This window comes from Numida meleagris, chromosome Z, assembly GCF_002078875.1.
Source record: "Numida meleagris isolate 19003 breed g44 Domestic line chromosome Z, NumMel1.0, whole genome shotgun sequence".
NCBI classification, from domain to species: domain Eukaryota; kingdom Metazoa; phylum Chordata; class Aves; order Galliformes; family Numididae; genus Numida; species Numida meleagris.
In genome coordinates, this window is record NC_034438.1 from 67898965 (window position 1) to 67916870 (window position 17906).

General features: G+C 40.3%; 1 protein-coding gene across 7 annotated transcripts in view; it reads right to left on the reverse strand.

Moving 5' to 3' along the window:
• Positions 1 to 17906, reverse strand: part of MOB3B (MOB kinase activator 3B) — a 92860-nt gene that overhangs the window by 49334 nt on the left and 25620 nt on the right. For all 7 annotated transcript variants that reach the window (XM_021380695.1, XM_021380701.1, XM_021380699.1 and 4 more), the window contains one exon: positions 4396 to 4999. In XM_021380695.1, the coding sequence (XP_021236370.1) occupies positions 4396 to 4813 (418 nt within the window). In that variant the 5' untranslated portion in view covers positions 4814 to 4999. The remainder of the gene's footprint in view (positions 1 to 4395; positions 5000 to 17906) is intronic.

Sequence of the window (17906 nt, forward strand, 5' to 3'; positions counted from 1 at the left end):
AGAAAAGAAAAGAAAAGAAAAGAAAAGAAAAGAAAAGAAAAGAAAAGAAAAGAAAAGAAAAGAAAAGAAAAGAAAAGAAAAGAAAAGAAGAGAAAAGAAGAGAAAAGAAAAGAAAAGAAAAGAAAAGAAAAGAAGAGAAAAGAAGAGAAAAGAAGAGAAAAGAAGAGAAAAGAAGAGAAAAGAAAAGAAGCAATGTAGCAATTATACTTTTTTTTTTTTTAATTGTGGGGCCCACATGCAGAAGGCAATGTCAGATCCCAGACGCTCCAATTGTAATGGCTGCAAAAGATGAAGAAAACCAGCAAATGCCAGTTAACACCATGCTGCCCAAATCTCAAGCACTTCTCCACTCTTTGGGAAAGCAAAAGCAACAATAGTCTTTGATCACAGCCAGCAGTCACCTGTAACCCTTCTCTGGAAAAGGGTTAGAAGGCGCCGCAGTCGTGGTCTGATTTTAAAGATGAAATGCATTGTGGGGACATATGGGGTTCTCCTTTGGGAAGGTGCAACACACATACACTCCATGCATAAATTTTGGAACTGTCAGCTACCAAAACTCATGAGTTCACAACTGTGGAGATGGCAAGGTATTTCTAAAGATACATTAAATTTTCAGCTGAAGTCCCAGGCTTTAAACACTTTAAGAGTGTGTTGTCCTTTCAACCAGCCATAACTAGGCTATTTGATTACAGTAATCTAACACTTTGAAATCCTATTCCACACAAACTCTCTTAGCTTAGAAGTGATTTTGTACTTCAACTAAATGCCAAAACGCACCTTCTTACGCTGCTTCATCAGTTTCTAATCAATTTAGTTCTTGCTCCTTGAGCATCTTGTCAGTGCTGAAATCAGAATGACATATCACAGGACAATTCAGCAGACTCTGGGAGGTCTGCAGCCCAGTTTCCTGCCATGAGATCAGATGAGGATGCTCAGGTCTTTACACAGTTTGGTCTTGAAAATTCTCAAGGATAGAGACAGTATAATCTTTGCGGCCCCCTCTCTCCACTGTTTGCTTGTCTTCAAGGGGTAGAGTTTTATTATGCCAAGTCAGAAAAGTCCATGTTCTTGTTCATTTCAGCAGAAGCTTCTATCTTCTGTTCTGCCTTAGTATCTCAAGCCATGGATCTGATGTAGCTGTAGCTGGTAAATGAAACCCCAGCACACTGTAAGAAGCCATGCTGGAAACTAGCATCAGTAGTTTCACCAGTGTGGCCTAAGCAGGCACACAGAGCAAACTCTCCTCCATCCTGTTCTTCCATTGCCAACGAGGTCTCACACTGCTCACAGTACATGCCTGGTTACATGCAGAACATGTTCGCAGAGCTGTTAGCCTCTAACATGCATTAAATCTACTTAAAATGGATTAAAGAAATGGGTAATAATTGAAATAAGAACAAGGTAATAATCAGTAGACTCCTCTACAGGCTGTGACTGTTTTTCCAATACAGTCTAAAAGTTTTGCCTTAAAAAGAAGTGCTCCTAATATTCAGGCACATGCTTTTGTCAGCTTCACTTAACAGCCCCTCAGTTCCCATACTGGCTCTGTTTTCTTCTGCCTGTCAGTTCAGCATTAGCAGGAGTGTGGCTGGAGGAGGAGGCTCTTTACCAGTAAATGAACAGATCAGGACAACCGCAGAAATCAGGGAGGAGCCAGACCACAGGAAGCACACAGACTAGTAAGTAGTCATAGCTTAGAGGTTACAGTGTCAATGTAAACACCAAGAGGTATTTGTGTTAAATGTAGCATACAGTTTGTAACTCGCATTTTTTGTTTTTTCTTTTAACCACAAAGGGAAGAACCAAAACAAAAGCCCACCAAGCTGGGCTATCTCTATCCCTTTTTTAAGTAGTTTGCATGAAGTACGTCAAATAAAAGAGGGCAACATAAATAGCATTAAGCTGAGAAAAGTGTGGTAGTTTCTACAAACAGCTCCTATAAATCTCCCAGATCTCTTAAGCAAGCTCATCTGCTAATGGAAAGGTCAGATGAAATCCTACCCACTGGAGATACACCTTTTCCAGAGGAAGTCTCTGCGTATGCTACAAAGATTTAAAGCAATAAATTAATCCCTAAGTTACATCCAGATACTATGCCTTCATACTGCTGTATTACTAGTAATGGTATACCTAAGCCTGTTCTGTTTTGGCATGTGAGTATATCATCTTTCAAGATCTATTTCAACTACTTTGAAGAACGAACAATCTTATTTTTCACTGCCATTAATCTGTTCAAATGAAAACAGAGATCTGCATTAATACTAAACATAACAGAGACCCTATGGTTAAATAACCAAAGGCTGCTGCAAAACAGGCAGAACAAACAGTATCCAACACAATAACAAAGCTTCACTCTCTGATCAACCGTGAAAAGCAAAACATGGAACAATATACATGCTGAGCTGCCACATTTCATTGAACTGCTTTATATGCAGCACTTGCACAGGCTGGTAGTGCCATCTCCTTGTTACAGATAGAGGACTGATTTGCAAAGAAATTAGAAAGATTCCCTCAAAAGAAAAGCAGCTTGTCCAGGAACGGGCCCCAGAGGCCCCAGGGACTTTTCCTAGCTGCTGAGGCTACAGAACACTGTCTCTGTTGGGGACACTCTGACAAAGAATTCCCTTTGACTGTTCCAGGTGCCTCCTTAGGGACTTGCTGAGAGCACAGAACTCAAGTCAATTTAGAAGGAAACAAAGATTTTTCACAGATAACAAGCATTCCTGATCTGACTCATACCAGGATTTAACACCATGCTAGAGACCACAGGTCTTTTCCCTCCCAGTTTCTTCAGATTTGATTCAATCCACAACAGCAGAAACCGCCTGGAGCAGAAAAACGGTAGAGGGTGTTCAACGACTCTTTCTTACGTTTATAACAGGTAAGCCTTTAGGATAAATGTCCCTCCAGATATATCTTACTAAAAACATAAACAGGGGAGCTATTGGAGCTGAAACCTTGTGTATTATATAAGTGTTTTTTTTGTTGTTTCAGTAAAACTCATCAGCATGTCCGTGTTCAGGCCACAAATATTTTTTGCATATACAAACTGCGGTGGCACAGCAGAAGACTGGAAGATGAAAACTCGGTGTAACAAAAGCATGGAAAAAAATACCAGTGGAAGCAAAAACACATACTTAACTGCACTCCTACGCCACCTTCAATTCCAAAAATCTTTCACAGCAAATAAATGGAAAAACAACAAGTGCTTTAAGAAATCAGACCTATTCTTCAAAATACAAAAAGTATGTACTGCTTCCTTTGAAATCCTGCTTCTTGCTAAACTGGCAAAGTACAGCCTAAAAGACATTGTTGTTGTCTTCCTTCTACCTGTTAGTGCAGTAAAGAGATAAGGATTGGGAAACAAACCACAAGTCTGTCCAAACAAAGAGTGGACAAGCCCAAGAACAGGCTATTTCAAAGGTTAGGAAAGCTTACCAATACATGCAGCCTCTTGATGTACCATCTCCTACCTATTAGCCAGAGGCTGTAACTGTATAAGCTGGAAAATATTCTGCTAAGCTAATTTTAACATATAAGCATTTTTGTTTGTTACTCATCCCTATATTTATATAACAGCTCACATTTCTGACATGAAACTCCCAGCTTTCCTATTTGCAAGAAGTGAATCATGACTCATTAAATAAAACTGACGTTTACATTGCTCAGGTACAGCATCTTGTCCTTTTCATTAGCTGCAGCCACAGCAAAAGATTTAAGCTATCTACAACATATAATGGCATTCCTCCACAAAGTCCTCCTCATTCAGAGGAAACTATTCCAGCAACAATACTTCCACACTCATCAGAAAAGCTAACAACAGTATCAAAAGAAAAATTGTGCTCTCTTTAGCAGCTCCCCCTTCTAGGCTGTTTGGTTAAACTACAGTAATCTGGGGAATAACTCACTTTCTAATTCATCAGTTTTGTGCTGGAAGTGAAGAGAGGGTGGGAGAGCAGAGTTCACTGCATTCCTGACTGTCCATGGCCTTGTACTGCACAGCGCTGTACACTTCTCCAAAGGGAAACACCACTTTGCTTTCCATCCATTCTGCATCTGCTTAAGTGGCCAGGCAAAGTGTAAAGCAATTCAAACTTGATTATGTTTCAACAAGCTAAGAGGAAATGCTGACCACCTTTAATGATTAACCTGAAAAGCAGAAGCTTACCAAGAACAAATGGCTCAAATGAAAACATTTTAGGCTAATAAACCCCACCAGATGTGGCAGACACAGTTAACATTTCATACATTTTAGACTATTCCTGCAAAACACCTTCCACTCCCACTTGCTCTTAATAAAGTCTTGGACTCCACAGTCTCTATAAATGAGGTCAAGAAGGGAACATGCTTAGTGCACAGAATGAAAAGCAGTTTACAATTCTTCGTTGCACTTACCTACACTTGTAGGAAATATATCCTCATTGTTGATTTGCATCTCAATCCAGTCCATGAGGAGATTCATGTACTGCGGTGCTGGCAGTGCTGTAGGCTTCTTGTATTTCATGTCATCCTGCCACCGGTACTCGTACTTAGGGCCTCCAGACATCACTGGGCAGGTCCTCTCTGTGCAGAACTCACAGATAGTTCCATAAATGAGGTTGACTCTGTTGAAGAAGTCAACCACATGGACAGCCACCCAGTCATTTTGGTCTTCTCCCCTGGGCAACTGTACGGCTGCTTTCAAGTCCACACCTGAGTGCAGAGTGGCCTGTGCTCTTTTATGTAGCTCAAACCTCTGGGTTCCAGGTTCAAACTTGCGTTTTGGACGAAAAGTCTTATCCTTATTAAAGACTTGCTTCAGTGCTATAGACATGTCTGATAATCTTCTTCTCTGCAGCAGATGGCAGAAAAGCACTGCTGAGATTTAATTCAGGTATCTGAAAACACTTGCTCCCTATCACAGGTCCTCCAGGTTCTTTTTGTCACAGAAGCACGTGTTGACTTCAAAGTAGTCTACTAGCTCTTCCACTTGAAAGCCTTCTCGAAAGGCTTCATGTCCCTAAGGATATGGAAATGATTTACATTAGTGGTAAGCTCAAGTTTGTTACCGTTTTACCATCATTTTCTATTCATTATAAGCTGAAAAGCAAATTTAAAATATTTAATAAGCCAGATTTAAAAAAGGCTAATCTCTAACTTGATGAAAATGTAAAAAAAAAAAAAAAAAAAAAAGCTTTTTATAAGTATTAAGGAATTAGCATCTCTATCTTTTATCATTCTCGATCCACCCTCAGGAATTCAACAGCAGTGTTAATTTTCTACTGGACTGCGTAAAACAATCAAAAAGCAATGGTGAAGCTGACACTTTCTTAATAGCCCTATTCATCTTCTCTGCAGGGGAATACCCAGCATGGATTTATGCCTCTGCACAGCACTGCCACCAGGAGAGGGAAGAGATTGTCCCAGGTGTGAGAAGCAGCTGCAGCCCCTCGGTTTTCTCAGCCCTGAGCAGAGAAGGCTGACGGGAGGCCTCATGGCGGCCACAGTTCCTCAAAGGGAGCTATGTCAGGGGAGGGTTAGGGGGGTCAGGGAAAGGTTCTGCCCCAGAGGGAGTTGGGCGCAGCCTTGAGCTGCTGGAGCTCAGGGACCATTTGGACACCACTTATCATAAAGTGATCTGGGTTGAAAAGGACCTCAAAGATCATCTAGTTTCAGCCCCCCTGCTGAGTGCAGGGTCGCCAACCACTAGACCAGGCTGCCAGAGCCACATCCAGCCTGGCCTTGAATGCCTCCAGGGACAGGACATCCACAACCTCCCTGGGCAACCTGTTCCAGTGCGTCACCACCCTCTGTGTGAAAAACTTCCTCCTAACATCTAACCTACATCTCCCGTCTTAGTTTAAAACCATTCTCCCTTGTCCTGTCACTATCAGGATGTCAGCCCATGTAAACAGTCATATGTTCTATGGTTCCGTGAATCAACTCTGGCTGGTTTTAACAGCCAGATTAATTACTACGTTAGAGCTTTGTTTTTTCCAATGTATTCAGATGTGTAAGAGTCTTATCATCAGTAAATGTAAGCAATTAGTAGCTGATGGAGTAGACAGGGGCTAACTCAATGAGAATTTTGTTTCAGTTTAAAAGTTTTGTGCTTAAAGACTTGTAGAGCAAATATTTCCTACCATGCAATATTTAAATAATGGTATGTTTTAAATTTTCACAGCACTACAAATGTCCTACCCTATCAGTGTCTAATGAACACTCTTCACGAGATGATGCGTGCTCTACTGTTTCCCCTAAGCTGTGCATAGAGAGCACTGAATTCCTCGGAAGACAGTTGGAAAGCTTTCAAAAGAGGCAGAAAGGTCTTGAAAAAGGTTCTTTCTTTTTTTTTTTTTTTTTTTTGAGCACCAGAAGAAAGTAACACATACCTAGGCAAGGAGAATTGTGGTGTGTTAGACCCTGTCTCCACACAAGCATCATTGAAAATCCTCTCCCAAATAGCTGGAAGATTAGTAACTGCTCAATTTACCAGCAAGCTAAATAAAACCAGTTTCTCTTTCTTTTTGCTGATGGCACATCTTTACACCACCCTGCAGAGATATTCCAATCATGAGTTTATAAGCAGTCATTCCTCCTCTGTCAGCAAAACATTAGATGTGCAGGAATGAACCCGAGAGAGGCCACTGTCATACCTGACATGGCCCTTGAAGTAACATTCCAGCACAGTCCAGAAATACTGAAGTTTGATGAAGGCTGGGAAAGCCAGCCTCCTAACAGTCAAAGCAAGCATCACCAGCAGGAAATTAGAGTGCTTTAAGAGACAGCTCTGTCCTACAGTTTGTTGCAAAGATCATAACTTCCAGCTTTCAGATGCTCTTTGGCAGCAGGCTGTTTATTTAAAAGCCTTTCGAAGGGCTGGCGATTACTGCTCTTCAGGTTGAGCTGGTGACTGGCACATTTTGGGATGGCATGGAGCCAGCATCCCGGTTCACAATACAGATGTCAGACGAGGAATTTTACAGCTCAGGTCACTACTTCTTTCCAGTCTAATACACCTGGCACTCTAACGTGGCTACTTCTTCACCTGTAAATATTCACCACAACGCAACAACAGTTTTTATTTAAAATAACTAGCTGGGTAACAAATAAAACACATCTTGAAAAGATAAATTTTGAAGCACAATACTCACTGTTCTTAAGCTTTTTTCAAGAAAAGCAGAAGACACCATATTTTATAACCTGTTTTCTACCGAATATACAAACAATTAAATATTGCATTCTCCCTCCACATATTCAGTAAATTTGCAGAAAAACAAGAGAAGAACAGAAAGGAAGCAACAAAAGCATTTACCAAACAACTCATTATCTCAAGTCTTCTGTGTACCAAGAATCAAACGGTGAAATCACTCACAGCATCCATACATCACGGTCAAATGCAAACCAACAATTAATCACAAAAGATTACTATGCAGTCAGATAAACTGTGCTTTAATACACCAACGGGGAATGAAAACAAACAAGAATATCCTATGAATTCCCTGTGTAGAGAATACTATTTTCAGCATCTTGTAGTAAAAGGTAAGGCTACCTCTCTTATCTCTCTGCAAATTTACCTGATACAAAACCACAGTCTTCACAAATCTGGACTGCACAAGTCAAACTCATATGGTAATGCCTGCTACGAGTTGATTTCGTTTTTCCTCTCTCTTAGAAAGTCCTGGAAAGCTGCACAAAGCTGGGGACACATGTACTTGCTTTTTCAACCATTTTCACTTACAAGAATATAAGACAGAAAAGAGTATGCCGAAGTACAACAAATCAGTGAATTGGTTCTCTGAAAACACTATTTGCACTTTTGTGAGGGTATTTGCTATCTAATTAACTCTGTCCTTCACTCAAAAGCTTGCCGAAATGAATGAAAAACATGAATTTTGACGCCACCACCCTCACTTCTGAAATGGACAGGGATCTTGCCGTTATGCTGCGTCCTTACCGCTCCCACTAAAGCACCCAGAAACCAGGCATTTCTAAACAGTTACAGATAGCATCACCACTTCTTTTCTGGAAGAAATAAGCTTTTGTATTGCTTACAAGGGACAAAAGAACAGGGTGAGCTTCAGCAGAGTACCTGATTTTCAGCTGAGATTCACTCACTTTAGGTTTGGATCCTTCAAAGGCTTATGCTAATGGCAAAGCTTTAGCCACAGTCTGCAGGCTCTAAAAGCATCTTTACTGCTTAGGCAATAAAGCAGTGGTACTTAATGGCAGGATGGCCACTCCTGTGCTTTGGGCTGAATCACTGAGCCACTGCAGAAACTCATGCGCCACTGGACTTCCAGCATGTTGCAGTACTGTGTTTTACTCAGCAAGAGATGAGAGGTCTGTCATTCCATTCTGGATCGCATACTGTCAGTTCCAACTTTGTACTGTTAGACTTAGAAAACAAATATACTGATTCAGAATCATATAGCATTATCAAAAGTAAACACCCAATAACCTCAACAACAAATGGTGAGCAAAACTTCAAGATTTTTAAAGCACTGAGGATGGAGTTTGGCTTGCCTGCCATCATTTTCACTTTCACGGCAATTTTCATCTGTGGAGAATGAGAAATGCTCACAGTTTCATTATCTGAAGTAGTCTTGGGAAGGCTATCTCAGTGACTAAATGCAGTGAACAATGCTGTTGTATTGGCTATAATGGATTATAACTCCTTGAAATCAGTACAGTAGCACCTCGCTTCCAGATAAAATTGAACTTGACTATTGATTACATGATTGGCATTGTTTGTGTCCAACAGTCCTCACACCCCAATAATGCCAGCAGAACTTCTGGTGTCAAAGGCCATAGAAACTGGCTTCTGGTCCATGATAGATTCACTTCTGAATTGGACTAACTTACAGCTGTCCTTATACAGGCAACTCAAATAGACAATTCCTTCAAACAATTCAGTACATTTCCGAAGCGCTCTGGCAGTCACCAACAGATTTCCTTGTGAGAGTATTCCATGGCATGAACGATACAGTTTGGTGAACTCTTTTGTTGGCAGAGCAGCGACTGAGGACAGTAATCAGAAATTTGGAGATTATCTCAGAATGAAAAATCCTGATGTATGCTGCCAGTACCACAGTAATTAATACTGTCTTCAGCTTTATGTAAAAACATGCAGATACGAAATTTTAGATAAAGCTCATGGAAACTCAGCATGAAGAACAGGTACACCAAATCAGCACACAAACCAGTCCTGCCCATGTGGATACCTACAACCCACCCACCCACAAAAATAAGCAAAACATCATCACCACCCTGTCTGAGTCACTGCTGAGTTAAAAACCCAATGCATCATTTCTTCATATGCTTTCTATTAAATCACAGGTACAAGAATGTTAGATGACACACTGTTTACAATCACACACCTTTCATCAGAGCACTCTAGGGAGCATAACACAAGCCTTAAGCGCTGCTGGGAAGGTAGCTGGTACAATTCCTATTTTATTCATCAAGGAAGTGAAGAGATATGACCCCTACAGCATCAAAGACACAGTAAGCTGTCTATCCTGCGAGAAGCTGCCTGAAAATCAACTCTGCATCAGCATTTTGTTTATATTTTTCTTTCCAAAATGTTTTTGTTCTGAGCACTTGTATGGTCTGATTCAAAGTCATCAGCAGCCTCTAGAAAAGCACACATTTGATCCAAATCCCATTGAGTACCGACACTGCGTAGACTTCTTTTGTTTGGCTTCATACTTGACTATCCCCTTTAATACAGGGCACAAAATTCCTTATATAGAGGCACATACACATACTGTTCTTCCTTTTGAATATTCAAATGCATACTTTTTCTACTTTCAGGCTCCTGATTGAGAGCAACTATTATACTATATTACAAACAGTTCTTGTAACACAGTGAAGTACAAAGAACTATTGAGTGAACAATGACCTGTCTTGAAATCTGAAAACACCTTTCCAACTTAGGACACCAAAAACCATCGAAATAAGTAGGAATAATATCTCACGTATCTTACACAAATCTGTGCAATTCAGGTAAGTTTAATCTTTGAACACTAAGAAAAATTGCTGCATGATCGTGCTGTGCAAATTCGTTGTGAAAACTTCATGAAATGAGTTTGGTTTTGCACAAAAAAAACCCACAAAGACCACAAACAAAACAAACAACAAAATCACAACAAGCAAATAACAACAACAATCACTCTTATTAACCTGTAATGAAGACTTGCATTATGGTTTTACTAGAGTTGAAAGAAAAAGGAAAAAAGATCAAAGCAAATTTAGGTTACTGAGGAAGCATCTCTAAAAAGCAGCACGTACAAACACAGGAACTAGGTTTTAAAAGTCATTGTATCCTTTTCTACATGCCATCCTATTCTCAACAATCTTCGAAGCTCATAAAAAGTGAGCTTCCATGGACTCTTAGAAGAAATACACAGAGATGTATAAACAATGATTTCGTTTTCCAGGTGCTGTCTTGCATAGTTTCTCCATGGTTCCTACAGTGAACGTTTACAGGAAGAATCAACATTATTAGCAAAAAAAAAAAAAAAAAAAGTCTTGCTCCAGCCTTTGTCCATGGTTTCTATGTTACTTAACTGAAAATTGAAAGCATTTTAATTAATGCACAAAATAACAATACTAAGTGGTAGCATCCAGTGAAACAAGCTAACTGATGCCTGAGGACAAGAATTTGCTATTTCTTGTGGTGGTAAAAATCCCAGCAACTCTAGAAAAACATGGAATTTGGCTTAAAGTCCTTCTCACAGAAGGACTCCTGGGTTTCTTCAAGTTCTTCACTTTTCTGTAGAGCTTCAAGGATTACCTTACATTAATACTTATGTGATAACCATGAGAACAACAGTGCAGCTTTAGGTCCTCAATGGAAAGTGCTGACTGTAAAGAAGTCTTCCCATAGTCAGAAACATCTCCCACACATATAGAAACATCCATTTGATGTGAAATAGCTAGCTTTTGTTTTGCTCGTGCATGAGGAGAAAAAAAGAGCAAGTGGTTTCCTGCGATTAATAAAAACCACAACTGTAAGAGATCACAGAATACAGTACAAACAATATTTTAATAATCAAGGTGTCAAGGTTCAGTGGAATAAATATAAAGGAGCTTTACTTGATTCTTATGTGATGTAGAGCTGTAACTGCTTCCCCTGCCCTATTTCTATGCTTAAGACTTGAAGGAGAGCAGAATATAATGGATAACTGTCTATAAAGCTGGGTCCCTTAAAGCGAACATAATCCTGTAACATTTGACAAACAATAATTTCACTGGATCAGCTTCTGCTTAAAAACCTCTACACTACTGTCATTGCAACATCTGACAAAAGAAACAGAATCATACTTCATGACTCTGCCAAACTACACAGATATTCACAGGGATTAAACTGGAAAACAACAAAGAGGACAAAAGAAGAGAGGCAGTTCCTCTGTTGTGACTGAAGAGCAATTGCAGGGGTGAGAGAGGATAAATCTTAGGTGTAAACTTCATTATACAAATTAAGCATGCTCTTCACCATAGGAATAAACATTTCTGTATTAACGGAGGACACATCTCTCAATCAGAGTCGTCCTAGTGGCTTTTAGAAGTATAATAGCAATTAACATCTCATCAGAAGTTCTGGAGAGATACTAGCATACCCTCACACTTACTTGCTCATTGGAAGTCTATGTTGTAACAGCATCCATAGTAATCTAGTCAGGAACATGTCCTTGCTATAGCAGACAGCTTCATGACAGCTGAAAAAGGCATTCCTCAGAGTTACAGTAAAGAAATCACAAAATAGTCATGGTTTAGTTCATACTGAAGTTCAGCCCTTACTCCTCTGCTGTTCAAAAACTTAAGGTTTTTACCCTCTGCAGACTGATGATCATGCAGAGTAAGTATGGCTGTAATTTCTTTCTGGAAAGTTCTGTTCTGCTTCAACTCTCTTTCACGTTCCTGTCCTCTCACCATGTCCTCTACGATACGTGGCCCAGGTGGATATAATCCCTTCCAGGGAGCTGTATAAGACTGAGCACTAAACTAAATAATTAAGGAGACCACTGATTTTTCCACCGCAGTAAATATCTTGATCCCTTGCATAGATACACAGCACAGGGAAGAGGACAGCATAAAGCACAGTCTGCGGAGGGCAGAGGATGGGGCAGATGAAACATGGAGGAGAGTCTTTTTAGACACAGTCACTTCAGTGAATCACAGTGTTTGCCATTATTTCAGACCTTCCAAGTTCTTAAAGCAGGTGGGGAACTCCCTTTGGCTCACACAGCCACTGAGGCTGAATTCTGCCGGAGTGCCAGGATCATGCTGTGAAGCATGTTCAGTTCTGACAATCTCTTTGAATGATGGTTTTTTTTGGCTACACACCCAGCTCTTACAGTTCTCAGTTCACAGGCTTCAATTGGTCTGAGCTGTTGCTAGCATGCTTTCAAGCACAGCCATTAAGCCACATTCTTTCAAACTACACCAACAGAGTTTGCTTTCAGTTGTCAAGTCCTTGTGATATGCTGCTTCTTTCCACCATTAATAAAACAAAGCCTTTACAACTGCATGTGCATAGCTTGGCCAGCTGGCCTTGCAATTGTTGCTGTTGCAAACACCACGCTGGTGGACTGTGGGGTTGGGCTGACCTACACTCTGGTAGGATTAGCAACAAAACCAGCTCAAAGAGCCTGCTTTGGCAAAAATTCTGCTGTCTCTGTGGATGGTGTCCTCACTGAGATTATTGCAACAGAGAACTGTTATTATCATTCATTCCTTTAGAAATATAAACAGGATGCTTGAATGAAACAAATAAATTCTAACAGCTTTGAGGAAAAGAGATACAAACTAAACTACACGATGATTCTCTATCATACACACTTTCCTCCTCCAGTTCATTTCATTTCTGACTTCAATAGAGGTGAAATTTTACTTTTACCCTCTGAATACTCTCCTTTGAAAAGAGGATAAGAATGAATTAAACTATGGTTAAACTTCATCAACCTCTTTGTTCTGTTCAGCTTAATTTGCTCCTTCATCTGCATTCTGACTTTCAAAAGTGCTGGCACAACTGAGTAGGTGGCACTAAAATACGATTTCCTGCTCACCCCTACATTCTAAGAACATCCACACAATTCTCAAAGACAAAACCCTAAAGCTGAGATTTCGCATGAATCCTCAGAAGTCTGTTTTAAAAATGACTATGTCAGGTGATGTAAGTGGTAAGAAAGAATGAAATGTACACACACAAAAATGCTCCAGTGGCCTCAGATCTAAACTCAGGGCCTTACTCTTCTATGTGTACAGATTCACTGGAGGACAGTTCTCTGTACACAGCAGTACAGTAGCTCTTCTGCTACAAGTCAGTTGTTTATCCCCTGGAACTTCAAGTTCCCTACTCTACCAAGTGGAAAAGGTCTTCATTTTTAGACTAAGCTTTAATTTTAGGAAACCACACATGTGCTCAAGAACAAACATCTAAATCATACATTCCATCATACAGTATCATTCTGATTCAAACTACTCATTTTTACATTGAGAAATGGAGCTACAAAGGCAGTCATGCTACGTACACTATGCTGGCAAAAACAAATAACTAAGACTCTGCTCAGAAAACCACATCTACTCAGAAAACCAGATATAGAAAGGTTAGCCTCAATCTGGCTTCTTCCACCAAAGCTCAAGCTGGCTGTCCTAGGGGGAAAGAGGAGAAGCAGATTGGTGACACAGAGCCTCAGTTCTAAGCAGCTCCAGATTTCAGAGCAAAGACTTGCAGGGAGGCTGCAGCAGCATCAGGTGGTGTGCTGCAACCTTCATTACAAGCAGTTCTCAACATGGTATGGTGATTTTGCATTACAAAGAATTACCCTGAGCTCAATGCTGTTGAGACACAAGATCCACCTAAAATCATGTGGGACTAGATGCCACGACAAATCATGTGGGAGCTGCTGTTATGCCTGATCCAGGCAGCCCCTCAATTTGAACTCTGGTAACTCGTAACTGAGTGGGACTGTTATGGGCCCTAAAGCAGGAAGACAGTGAAGGTACCTCCACTACTTACCATGGGGAATAGGATTTATTTGTCTTTAGAAAGCGGTGATAAATAAGACAAAATGCATACTTTTTCACAAATGAAGGAATATTTTTTTTAAAAAGGTGATATATTAACTAGAAATATCTTTCAGTTATTCACGCCATAAATCTAAAATTTTGTCCTGAATCAATTAACTTTAATCCACAGTTCTGCATAAGTACTACAAAAGCTAAGTGATCCTAAGATCAATAAAGATCACCTAAAGAGCTAAAGATCAGAAGAATCTTTGTTTCCATCAAAATTCCCAACGTATATGTAACAAATAGTGAGTGGCAGCAACTACAGTTAATTATGGACATTTTTAAACACAGACCAGAGACTTAATACCAAAGCATTCCTTCTTGTGTCCTTTGAAAAATACAAAAGGTTTCACAGATCTGACCAGGGATGATTTTGTAGGCCAAGGGTCTGGTGGTTCTGTGATTTGGCAAGACACACTGCACTTCAACAGCACTCAGTCACAAGGCATAACCTTTGTAGTTGTAGAGGTCTGGTTGTGCGTCCTCTACTTCCAAAATTCAAAGAAATAAATCACCCAGTGCTGATTTATAAGCTGTTCTGAACTTGTAGGACTAAACTGGCTTGAAGGCTGAAGAGATTTTTGTCCAGACAACAGTTCTGATTACCACCCTGTAATTTTATCGTGTTTGACCTTATCATTTGGTCAAAATGACCTACTATTTTGTGCAGGGGAGGAAACACAGGATCAGTTAAACATATGCATCCCCATAAACCAGGCTAGAAACAGAATACCTGGGGTGATGTACTCATCCACACTCCAAAGCTCTAAATGAGCAGCCTGTAACTTGTACAAAAAAAAAGTGCTTTCTTTACCATCTGTGAGACCAGAAATATACTGCAAGTAAGTAAATGAACTCAAGAGACATGATCTAAAAAACAGATGCTATTGGAAAGAACACTGAGATAACAACTGCCTCCTCTGATGACAGCTTGCCTCCTCTCCAGTTTACGACAGTGCAGCTGGTTTTGGATCAAGGATTGTTCATGAAGACAGAAAAAATAACCTTCAATACAGTTTAGTAGCAAAAACCATACTAACTGCAAGAACCATCAGAGAAAAAGATAGAACAGTTAACACCAGAGGAGCCCTGCACTAGGAATAAGTTGTAGGGACAGCTATGGAATTGCGCTCTTCTCTACACACACCCAAGGAGTTTACAAAGCAATTTTCCAGCAAACTAAACTGTTTAAGATTTCAAAGCCTCTTCTCTGCCACTGCATACTGCTTAGTCTATCTATATTGTGCTCAAAAAGTCACTCAACACAGCAAACAAAACTTCCACTCACCAGCAAAAGCACCACCTGGAAAGCAGGTATGGGTGGTTTTTTAACTAGCCCCCATGGTAAGCAGTTCACAGGCAGAAGCACAGTACTGAATCAGTCTCTACAGTCCTTACAGACCTTAAGGAACCAAAATAAGTCTCACAACTAATTAACAACTTTACAGCTTAACAACTGCACAAGAGATACAGCTTTTAAGAAGCTAAAATAGGTCTTGCAATTACTTAATAATTTTATGAGAGAAAAAGTACAAAAAGAGAAAACTGAGGAAAAAAGAGAAAGAATGCGAGTCAGAAACAGACAGGAAAAAAGACTGATCACTGATCTACTTTGGAGGTCTGTTTCAAGGAGTTCTAATGTCAGCCTGCAGCACTGGAGAAGGGATGGGGGGGTGTTTGTGTGCTCATCCAGAGGTCATAGTCTCAAACCAGCAAACAGCAACAATGACCAAGATGAAGACGACGACTTGGGGTCCTTTTCAGGCATCCTTTTATGCCTGCAAGGATTGCAGGTGCACCGTCTCAAGGCTGCAAACAAGAAAGTTCACCATAACAAGTTGGTCAAAAATAAATTTGTAGCCAAAACTTAAGTTTGTCAGCAAAGCAAGACTATTCTGTTGGGAGGAGAGGATATCACACCTACTGATATCAGCCTTCGATTGGCTGTCACAGCAACGGCCTTGCACTGCAAGTGTTTGAGACCAAGCACACCCTTGAAAGTCAGAAAGTGTTTTTGTTGGTCCTTTACAACCACAAAAGAACTCACTGTGAGACTCATAGGATCAGGCTCTCCACAAGTGTAATAGGAAGAAAACTTTCTTCACTATAAGCTAAGGATTTGGCTTCTCAAGCCTATCCGCCCACTCAGTACTACAGAAAGAAGGGAACAAAAATAATTTACTTACACAACAAGTAAAAGTGATCAGCAAGGGAGCATTAAGATGGATTCTTTCCTGACCATTAAAAGAAGCAGTTACTTTGAAGCAAAATAATTGATTACACACTATGCTCTGTGACCAGAGCAGACAGGAAGCAAGGAAAGCACAGCTGATGGACCCTGGAAGGCAGAGCTTTAAGGACCCTGGTCTGAACGGCAGTCCTTACCCACTGCTTGGCAAAGCTCAGTTTACCTCTAACTAAAAACCAATTACTGATTTAATTAAAAATCCACTGTAAAGCTGGCATAGTTTTAAAGTAGGAGTTGTCAAGGCATCTAAGCTTCATCCTACAGGACTAGTTTATGCAGCATGTTTCCCACACCATAATTTCAGTACCTCCCACAAAATTTCTGACCAAGAAAAAAGAAAGCTTCATATTTCTACATGTACATTTACAAGCAGTGCATGCTGTCGTTCAAAAGCAAATCTCCATCTGTCTCGGGCCCCAATCACAGCAACATCATTACAAACATTTATTTGCTGGGATAACTCTAAAATTTTGGTAGGGAGGTTCTGTGGTCATGTTTTTTAATGAACCCACAGAACATGGCTTTCTACCATAAAGCAGAGGGAGCTTTATGAGCTCAGAAGGAACTGCTATAAGGGAAAAGTGCCACTTAAATGCCTAAAAGAACATAGATGCTAGGGATCCTATATTACAGGAGACAGTGTCCTACCAAACACACACTCAAACCAATGAATGGTTACAGTGGTCACAGTAGTGGAGGAATTCACAGCACTCTAGTAAAACAGTGAATGCATACATACAATGCGCACACCTGTAACAGTTTCATTCCTTCCGAACAAGATTTCATAGGATTCACACACACAGACACATTCAAGCTCAAACTGCACAGCACTCTGAGCACCCTCAAGCTGTAGATACCCATTTAATGTAGGAATTAGACCAGATGACCGCTTAGATTCCTTTTCAACTTGATTCTACGATTTGATGAATCTGTATAACCCTTAAGAAGTCAGAGGCTGGTGCAAAGTAATTACACCAAAACAATCTCAGCAGATCTCAGCAGAGAAAAAAAAACAGGCCTTGTGAGATCAGAGCACCAAAATACATGCTAAAAAGCCGTGTTCTAGTCATACAGCTACTCTGATAATGAGTCTTCTATCTTCATTATCTTAACAGCTCGCTTCCAACCTGGATATATGGCACTTCATTATCCACTGATATTCTGCAGCTGGAAAACTAATTTAAAAGTATTCCCTGCCAACATCTTGGGAAGACTGCAGATAATTTGGAGAACCTTATATAAAACTTAAGTTGTACGTTCAAGTTAATTGCATTTAACTGAAGAAAAACAACACCAGAGAAAATTCTGAAAGATGATTCATTGCTTGGTCTTATAAAGGCTGATTAGCATCTGAGGTTTCCACTCCACCGCAGTCCTCCCCTCACTTTAGTACAGTCTTCCAGATGGGAAGCACTTGAAACAGCAACATGCTTTTCATCTGTTCATCCAGACCGTGACCTAGTTATCACGTCCTGGCTCACAACACAGTACAAACTCTGCTGTATTGCTGAATGTGCCCGTGCCCAGGTTCTGCATTTCCCTCTTTCACCCACTTCCTGCCAGACACACACATCCTGCAACATCCAGAAGATAATGGCAT